At 31.1% G+C, this 10,188-nt stretch overlaps 1 protein-coding gene across 1 annotated transcript in view; it reads left to right on the top strand.

The window, feature by feature from the left end:
- Window positions 1-575: 575 nt before the first annotated feature.
- The window catches only part of LOC106459106 (cation-dependent mannose-6-phosphate receptor-like), an 11,010-nt gene continuing 1,397 nt past the window's right edge, over window positions 576-10,188 (top strand). The window contains exons 1-5 of the mRNA XM_013918692.2: window positions 576-1,274; window positions 3,727-3,899; window positions 5,009-5,118; window positions 6,975-7,114; window positions 9,216-9,342. Of these exons, the coding sequence (XP_013774146.1) occupies window positions 1,009-1,274; window positions 3,727-3,899; window positions 5,009-5,118; window positions 6,975-7,114; window positions 9,216-9,342 (816 nt within the window). The 5' untranslated portion in view covers window positions 576-1,008. The remainder of the gene's footprint in view (window positions 1,275-3,726; window positions 3,900-5,008; window positions 5,119-6,974; window positions 7,115-9,215; window positions 9,343-10,188) is intronic.

Below are 10,188 nucleotides of genomic sequence, written 5' to 3'. Positions count from 1 at the left end.
ACATTTTTCTAATTCCCTTTTTGTGTGCCTTAATGACATCAGTATCATTAAAGTTTGTTTCTTCTATTGCTCTAAATGTACGATTTCACAGACACTATCTGCACTGAAGGTTAACCCAAAAGGTCCTACACCTAGTCTTCTGTTTCAATATATTTCTACATTATATTTTTAACTTTCTTGTGGTTGTGACTGTCTTAGCGCAAAGTTATACAATGGTATTGTACGTCCGTAAACTTACTGCTCACAGCGAGGTACTTTTAATTTCCTATAAAATTGAATAGTATTCAAATAAAATGACGATCTAGAAATTTCAACGAATACATTTAAGAATAATTTAATGTCATAAGTAAAAATGAGTTATTCATAGCTATAAGACGTTCTTAAAACTAAAAAGGAAAGGAACAGTTCACTCATGGACAAAGATTGTTGAATATATTCTTTTTTTTAGCTTCAGAAAGCTGGCTTGTGAAATTGACGATTTATAATAAAATTAGATAAAAAAATACAAATGCAGGCACTAAAGTTTCAGAGTGAAAATTTTTGATGAAACTAACAATTATAATTGGAATTTTACCGATAAAATAAAACTAAAAAAGGGAGAGCTTTGATCGCCATTCAGACCATGAGATATCTATGATTCAGACGTAGAGAAAAAGCAAAAGCAAAACCAAAGCACAATTAGGCTTTGGTTGTGTAGTTGTAGGTGTTTAAGATTAAAGTATTTGAACTTTTATAACTTCAGTTGTTGGAATATCCCACGCAGTGTGTATAAATGAACGTTATTCCCTAATGTTCTGTTGCGCAATTAGAACATATTGTGGACATTCAAGATTTTTAATAATAATATGTTGCAGTGATTGCGTGAATACTTAAGAACTAAAAAAGTGAAGTTAACATAAAATTAAATACTACTTGCTAGTAATATTTAAGTTAGTAATACTGATAAGAAAATCAGGGATAGCAATTTACCAGTACCGGTGGTAATCGTTTAGTTTCACAGTCTTCAGAATGCAACAAGTGATGTATGCTAGTGTTAGTGTTACTGCTAGCCTATCGGTTGATTTATTGTGCACTGGAATAAAAATTCAGGCAGCAATGATCTCAAATTCTCGAAGGGTAATTCTGTATTTATGTTTAAGCCTAATAATACTAAATACAGTGACTGTGACAACTGCTGATCAAGGTGACTGCAAGATTATCAAAGAAAAAAACCCTGAGATGAATAAGAGAGAAAAAGAACTTTTGAATCGTCTTGGTCCACTGAAAGGAAGCATGTACGTTTATAAGTTATATGGCATTGAATTAAAATTTTACTATATTATAAAATTTAGAGATTCAGTTTACTGTAATAACTTAAATACTTTGTAGCATATCTGACAATAAGTATAACAATAACATTTTCATTAAGTACTTGGGAAGGATTGTGGTTATTGTCATGTTTAATGTCATAAGGACAAAAGGGTCCATTTAGTACTTCAACTTCAAGGCTGGCCCTTGAATACCTTTGAGAACAATAATAATTCAAACTCACATTTTATTTCTAAGAAAATTATCAATTTCCATCCTAAACTATTCTGAAGTACTAGCCTTCACTACTGCTGATGGCAGTTCATTCCATAAGCATATCACCCTGTTACAAAACATAAAACTTGAACAGGAGCCGAGTCATCATTTCTTGATCATGATTTGTGTTGTATCATCCTTTTTTCTTCAGAATACAACATAAAAAAGTCAGAGACCTTATTCCTGTCAACCCACTGGATAAAGTTTTAAATTTCAATAAGATCACCTCTTACCCTTATTTTCTCAATAGAAAATAAGTTAAGAGATTCTTGTCTTTACCTATAAAATAATCATGCTAGCCCAGAATTATACCAGTGTCCCTTCTTTGAACTTTTTCCAATATATCAATATCTTTATTAGATAAGGTGACTAAAACTATACACAATATTCAAGTGATGCCTAACTTGTGATTTGCATAGAAAAATAACTCTCTCTTTTGACTTTTAATCAATATGTCTAGAAATAAACCCTAAAATTCTATTAGCTTTACCAACAGATACAGAGCACTACTTTGAATTTGATTGATTGAGTGACTTATCCACCACTGTTCCAAGATTTTTATTTGTAGTCAGTATTGAGAGGGTTCCTGCATATATTAACTAAAGGATCCATATTATGTAGACTCAAATGCATTGCCTTGCACTTAATAAAATTAAAGGTCAATTGCCTAATGTTTGTCCAATGTACCAATTGGTCCAAATAGTTCCTTATTACCTCTACATCCTCAATTCAGCCAGAAAATACCCAAGAGTTTGGAGTCATCAATATATATGTTTAATAATCCCAGCTAGCCTGATGAGCCATAGTATTCGACAAAAGGCCCCATCAGTTCTGGATATAACAGATAGTTAAACAAATGTTTAAACAACTCTATTCAAAGATAGTGTAGTTTATATATTGCTACATTATTTTTTACTTTCACTCTTTAAGTTTTTATAATATAATTAATGTAAGTAAAAAAAAAAACATTGGCCTAAGCACTGACACTTGAGGCTCTACACCAGTAACAAGGATTCACTTTCACCGGGCTCTATTAATAACAAACTTTTGTCTTTTCTCGTCCAACTACCCTACGGTCCAATTAGTCTTTCTCAGCCTCCTACTGATGTGAATTTCTTAGTTAACCTTGTGTGGCACCTTATTAAAAGCTCTTAGAAAGTCTTAAGTATATGAAGTCCATATCCTTTCCATTATCCAGATAACAAGTAACACCCCCACCCCAAAAAGTTACTAGTCTATTGTTGACCTTTTAATATATCATATTTCACCAAACGATTTTGCAAAGCTTCTTTTTTTTCAAACTTTATAGAATATTTTCTCACTACAGAAGTAAGGATAACTGGCCTGCTGTTACGAGGATAACTCTCATTACTCCTTTAAAATTAGAAGTAACATTAGCAACTCATATAAGTTCTCAGGCATCTGCTCACTATCTGTTGACCGACATAAAATGAAAGAGAGAGAGAGGGACATGCAAGTATACTCTTTAACCTCCTTTAAAAACCTAGAGTAAATTTTGTCTTGTGTTTTATCTGTTTGTAATCTTGCATTCTTTGTATTTATCACCAAGGGATCCATACAACATGATCCAGTATATCCAATGAAATTCTCAGGGTCAGGAATGCTGCTGCAATCTTCTCTTGTAAAGAAAAAAAAAAAAGAGGGAGAGACAGAGAAAACAGTTGAATTCTCAACTGTGCTTGCAATCATTGCCCTTAAGAGCCCAAACCACATTTTAATGTTCTTAAAAAATCTCTATTGTTAATATTAACATTGTCAGCCAGCTGTTTCTCATAAGCTCTTTGACTTCTTAATTTCCATTTTAACCAAATGTCCAACCTTCCTATAATTAATTATTAGACTGTATAGGCTACTAATAATCAAAATTAGATAATAGGTTGAAAATTGCCAAGTTCTTTCATATTTTTAATTAAAGAAGGATGACATTTCGAGCTAACGCTCTTCGTTAGGTCATACAGCTTACAAACAAGATTGTAAGCTGTACAATATAAAAGAACTTGTCAGTTGTTCAACCTATTATTTAATTTTGATCTTTTGTCACCTTTGCGGTTTTAACTACATGTTTCTTTTTAGGTTACTAATAATGTTTGTATTAATAATATTTGTTTGTTCATTGAACATAAAGTTTTTATTTCCTTACAGATTTAGTACTTCAGATAATACAGAGAGTAAAAGAAGTGGATATTTCTACAAACTGGGAATTTGTAGCAATGTTAGTGATGTTCCTTTTTCAGGAGTGATGCAGTTCAATAGCACCTTCCCAAATCAGAGATGGTTAATTGGAAGGTACAATGCTACAAAGATCATGGGTGGAAGTGAGTAGTGTTGTTATGCTGTTATAATCCATAGATTGTCTAGATTGGAACCTGAAATCTATCATTAAATCTCTACCATTTTATAAATTCTGCCCCCCAGTGGTACAGCGGTATGTCTATGAACTTACAACGCTACAAACCGGGTTTTGATACCCATGGTGGGCAGAGCATATATAGTTCATTGTGTAGCTTTGTGCTTAACTACAAACAAACCGTAAATTATTTTGTAAGTGGTTTTCAAACGAGACCTAAAACTCGAGAGTAAAGTGGATGTATCGATCTGTAAGTTTTTATTCCCACGGAAGAAAAGATAGTATTTAATACATTTGTCAGTAATTTTTTATAATGTTTTGAATTAATTTTAGTTCCTTGTAGAAAAACTAGTGAAATCGCATCGGTTGATTTAATGAATAGTTTTGCACATGCTTTTTACATCTACTGTAAATACATGAGAGCTGTGTTGAAGTTGTAAGTTTTACACTTTAATTTTTTTTTTTTTTAAGTGTATATTTGTATGTATCATTTGATATAATGATTAAATAGATTACAAATATTAACCTCTACTTTATTATTTCTAGCAAAGACATAGGAATTAAGCTTTTTTATATTCATAACAGGACCTTAATTTGGATGTGGTAAGTATTAAAAAAACATTCATCTTATTTGTGCAAAACTAAGTTCCTGAAACAGACTTTTTTTAAGATGTTAGCATTTAATATAGATTTTTCAAAAACCAACATATGCTCAATGTAATATTTTGAATATTGATAATTGGGCTATGTTTTAGAATTAGTCAAAAATTAGTGTTCTCTCGAACATGATTTCAGAATAGTTAAAATAAGAAAAACAAAACAAAAAATATATATATACATGTATATGATCATATTGTGGTTACATTTTTATTAACAAAACCTGTACATCACCGCCCAGTGGCTCTGCAGTAAGTCTGAAGGCGTATAAAGCTAAAAACCAGGTTTTCATACCCATGGTGGGCATAGCACAGATAGCTCTTTGTGTAGCTTTGTGCTTAACAAATTGTACATCAGTAAAATAATAAATCGTAAAAATGACTTCCTAATACAGTTGAAATAACAGTTTTCTCCTTTTAGCTGATTGGATTTTTCTTACATATGATAATGGTGAAGAGTACAAATCTGACTGCAACAAGACTAAACGCACAGCCAACATTATGATAGTTTGTGATCCTTTTAACCTGAAGGTATGTCAGTATTACAACTGTCTCTGGTCTTTCTGACCTGAAGATATGTTAATACATCAATATTATAACTATCTCTGATCTTTCTAATCTGAAGATATCTCAATATACCAATATTATAACTATCTCTGGTCTTTCTAATCTGAAGATATCTCAATATACCAATATTATAACTGTCTCTCATCTTTCTGACCCAAAGATATGTCAATATTATAACTATCTCTGGTCTTTCTAATCTGTAGATATCTCAATATACTAATATTATAACTGTCTCTGATCTTTCTGACCTGAAGATATGTTAATATTATAACTATCTCTGGTCTTTCTAATTTGAATATATCTCAATATACCAATATTATAACTGTCTCTGATCTTTCTGACCTGAGAATATCTCAGTATACAAATATTTTAACTGATTTTTGTAACCTGAAGGCACATCAATATATCAATATTACTAGATGTACTTCCACAGGGTTTCTAAAAGTGTTCTATTTCAAGAGTTAATAAAACCAAAATAAAGAGTAACAAATATTTTCATTTCTTGCTTTTGAAGTTCATGTATCATGTTGTTTGTAGCCTAGTTCTTCTCCTAATTCATGGCATGTGTATGTTTTAATTGCAACATTAAGCATTCCTTATTTGACATAATTTTAGTGTCTACTAACTGACAGACAGACAACACTACTGTATAGTGTGCAAGTGAGTGATTAAAATGGGTAACCCCTCCAGGTGGCCTTTGGCCCTCTTTTTTTTTTTGGAAATAATTGTCTGTGATCTTTCTAAGTTCAAGATATGTCAGTATTATAACTGCCTGTGGTCTTTCTAATGTGAAGTTAACTCAGTAACAACTAATACCATAATCCTTATTCTTCTAGCCTGATATTGAAAGCATGCTATTACGTCATCTTACTGAGAGTTAATTACGTTTCTTATTTTTCTGTTTAAAGATTACAGCAGATATCACTAACATTTTCCCAGAGCTCGACAAATACTTCTTATCAAAAATGTTTTCTTTTATCTGTGTTAGGTCTTATACAACTTAATATTATCAATATAAGATTTAGGACTGTTAAGTTCTACCATACTCGTATGTCAAACTGTGTGTTTAGAAAGTGTTTTATGAATTTTTATTAAGTTTGAATCAAACACGGAAATCATAAGAGTCAGGTGGTAACAACCGTGTTTGTGAAATTTCTACTTTAACAGACGAGTAGTGATCTAGTAAATTAATAAAAGGGTTATTACGTAAACATAATACTATAAATGTATCATATACACTATTTATGTTAGGTAACTCATACGAGTATTTAATCATTTGTTAACAAGTTAGCTCTATAATAGGTGAGCACTAATATAAGATAGCTTTGTTCTAATGCAAGAAAATTAAAAAAAATAGTACGTTTGAGAACTTCAATGGACTGTAACTTGTTGTTGAGAGAAAAGAAGACAACATTTCAGTTTCTATGCTGAAGCCATCTTCACATAGAATAAATTTTTTCAGTTTATTATTTGTGCTTAAGCCAGTGGCAAAGTGGTATGTATACAAATTAAAAGAAAGCTTTTTATTGCAAAAATTTACTTAAATTATTTCAGAACTCTGTTTGTTTGTAAAGTGTGTAATCTAAACATCTCTGATTATAACGTAAATGTAAATTTTAATAATTTAAATACAAAGATATATTTCTTGAAAAATAAAGGTCTCGGTATTGAAGCCTTTTTCTTTCAATAACACTTGCAGTCCTTAAACCTACTATGTGCACTCTGTGTAAGATTATATTGAAACAAATGAAAAACAAGTCATTTCTGTAAACAAATATCACTTTAAAATGGTCTCATCATCAAATGTTTTTTTCACGTAGGGTACATTTAAGATGCTTGAAGAACGAAAAAAAGACGAGACTGATTATTGCTACTATCTGTTTGAACTAGGTAGCAATGTTGCCTGCACTGTACCACCAGTGAACAAACATCTAAGTAGTGGTTCTGTGTTTTGTATAATGTAAGTATTTGTAAATTATATCCTGTCTTCATGAGAGGTGTGATAGATACTCTTCATAGCATCAATTTCTTTTTGAAACATGAGCTTGAAAAGATCTCTGGTTAACTGAATGTGCATGTAATTGGTTCAACACACTGACCCCATATTGGAAAAGAAATGTTGACTATTATTTAAAATGTACTATGTGTATCTACATGAAATGTAGTAAACGTTTAGTAAAATATACAAGTATTTTGTACCCAAAAAATCAGATGTGCCACAAAAGTATTTGTCTCAAAATATCTCGAAGAATTGATGACATCAGTCTGACTTGGACTGACTGAACAATTGGAGTGCAAGGTAAAGTTAATGTGAAGAATTAAGATACTTTTGTTCATTGTGCAGTATGGAAATGTATTTGCATAACATGTAGAGCCTCTGAAATGCATATCTACAGCTTTTTCGGTATCCCTATTTATTATATCCGGCACTTATTACAAACTGTCACTAACTCATCAATGTAGGGTAAAATGAATAGTTAATAACTAATAGTAGATACATAATACCAGATGAATAGCATTCTATCAAAGGTTGTGGCATGCACACTTTTACCTCCACTCCTGCGCATAGAGTTAATAAAAAGTCGTTCATACAAAACATTACAATCGCATCAGAAAAAGGTCTTTCAGTTGCATGGTTTGAACAAAGGCACATGGATTGCACATTTACACAGCTATGAGAGTGTGACATTGTAATTATAGTGATTTAAATTCTTGCAAAACAAAACAATATTATTGGTACTCCATTAATTACGTGTTTTTTTGTTATTTTCATACCAACTTAGCATGTGTTACACAATATAATGCACAGTAACGGATAAAATAATGTGTGTAATACCAAACTGAGTTATTTAAGCACACACAACAAGTGAAAGGCATTTTACACCTTTACTATTGTTCTTTATAATTGCATACATAACAGAATGAAACACTGTTTAAATGTTTCACTCAGAAGAATTATTTATTTAAAACTTATTCAAATGTAAGTTTGAGTTAGTGTTGTAATTCAAATAAAATCATTAATATTATTTTTAATTTTATAAACTGCTTTATATAAAAAAAAAGGACGTCCGTGCATCTTCTATCCAATTGTATATAAACGATTAGTTTCAGTAACATTCATTACTTTTTATACAATTAAAATCTAATGCTAAAACAAAAAGAAACAAATATTAAATAAAAGAAAAAGTGAAAAAGCTTGAATTTTTATTCTTTGCTGACACGTATCATATAATACTGATTTGAGCAGAGCACTAATACAAAAACTCTTCATGGTTTTTATTCAAACTCCTTGTGTAGAAGTTTGGTTTGAGTGAAATGAATGTTGCTAACCAAACGAAAAATGTGAGTGTGTTAGAACATGTGCAAGCCAATTTAGTCTACAGGAAACATCAATTCATCTCTATCTTTTTCTGATGCATTACTTTTGTTTGAACCTGCCGAGACATGAATACTTGGAAGCCAACCGAGGAATCGAATACAAGGCTGGCTGGAACTCGACTCAATGTTTGCTTAGCACATTTAACCATGTTTCTTGTAATATGTGTGCTATGTCCTACTGTTATTTCCCTCGTATTCGATTCCTCGGTTGGCTTCCAAGTATTCATGTCTCGGCAGGTTCAAACAAAAGTAATGCATCAGAAAAAGATAGAGATGAATTGATGTTTCCTGTAGACTAAATTGGCTTGCACATGTTCTAACACACTCACATTTTTCGTTTGGTTAGCAACATTCATTTCACTCACTTTTTTTGACGACAATGAGAATTCATTCTAACAGGAATAATTATGAAATAAAACATTTTGTTGTTTCCATGCAAAACTTCCTGCAAGGTTTTCAACCCTTCCTGTACACACTGTCTACCCTTGCTTTGTCAGCTTATTGCTTCCTGCTTACTAATTGTATTTTAATTCTATAAATTTAATCAATTATTGAATTCTTTCATTTTATTAGTTTACTTAAAAGTTTTTTGCTGAAGCTCAACTGAAGAGATCTGAATAAGTTAGAGCTACAAGTGACAATTAACATCTTATTGTAATAAAACTTCTTTACTTTATTCCTAGCTTCTTCACTTTGACTGGAATCTACTTAACTGTTGGCTTTTTGTACAAACGACTTATTGTGGGAGCAAGGGGGTTGGAGCAGATTCCCCACTACTCTTTTTGGAGAGATTTTGGAAATCTACAAGCTGTAAGTTTCTAATGTAATACTTTGTACACAAGAAACAAAGTAACCAAGAATTTTTATAAAGTAGATTCTGTGCATACTACAGGTTGGCTCAAAAGTTAGGAGGCCTTAATAAGTTTAGCTTTCATGTTCTTCATTTCTAATAGCTTGGAATACTGCAGAGCATTGTGAACATTTGGCTTGGAATGTTAACTCATGATGTAATACCAAAGTAATAAACAAGCTTGTAGTTAGATAGCATAGATAAATTGAGGTTATTACTGACTTTTTTGACCACTCTGTACTTTATTTTTAGCTCTTGTAACATTTGTATTTATGTCTTCACTAAATAAAAGGTTCTTTTTCCATTTGGAGTCTATTGTATTAGGTACTTTTTCCTTATTATTTATCCTGCTTGTTTTGTTAAATAAAAAAAAAGTCACCTTTTCAGAAGTATTGAAATTAATTTACTGAAGATTTATAAAAACATAAACATTGTCTATGTTGAACTTCTACAAGCCCATTTTTGATTTTTGTTATCCTAACCATTTGCTGAATCTACAAAGTTGCCAAAAACTGGCTATTTTTTTTCTTTCCAGGATCATAATTGTTGTTAATTTCAAATTTATCTGAACATAATATTACTCTTGTTTTCAGAAAGTTATTATTGTTATCATCCAGTGTGTGTATATATATATATATATTATAGTTACTACAGTCATCTTTAAAAATATGAACTCTTAATACTAGAAAAAAACGACCTTATAACACTAAAATGTTGTTTTTATTTAATTAGACACTCAAGATTTCACTTTACAGCTTCTTCAGGACAAACCAGTGACAGAACAAAGCTTCAAAATGCTCTAGCGA

This window comes from Limulus polyphemus, unplaced genomic scaffold, assembly GCF_000517525.1.
Source record: "Limulus polyphemus unplaced genomic scaffold, Limulus_polyphemus-2.1.2 Scaffold559, whole genome shotgun sequence".
NCBI lineage: Eukaryota > Metazoa > Arthropoda > Merostomata > Xiphosura > Limulidae > Limulus > Limulus polyphemus.
This window is presented reverse-complemented; position numbering and strand designations above follow the sequence as displayed.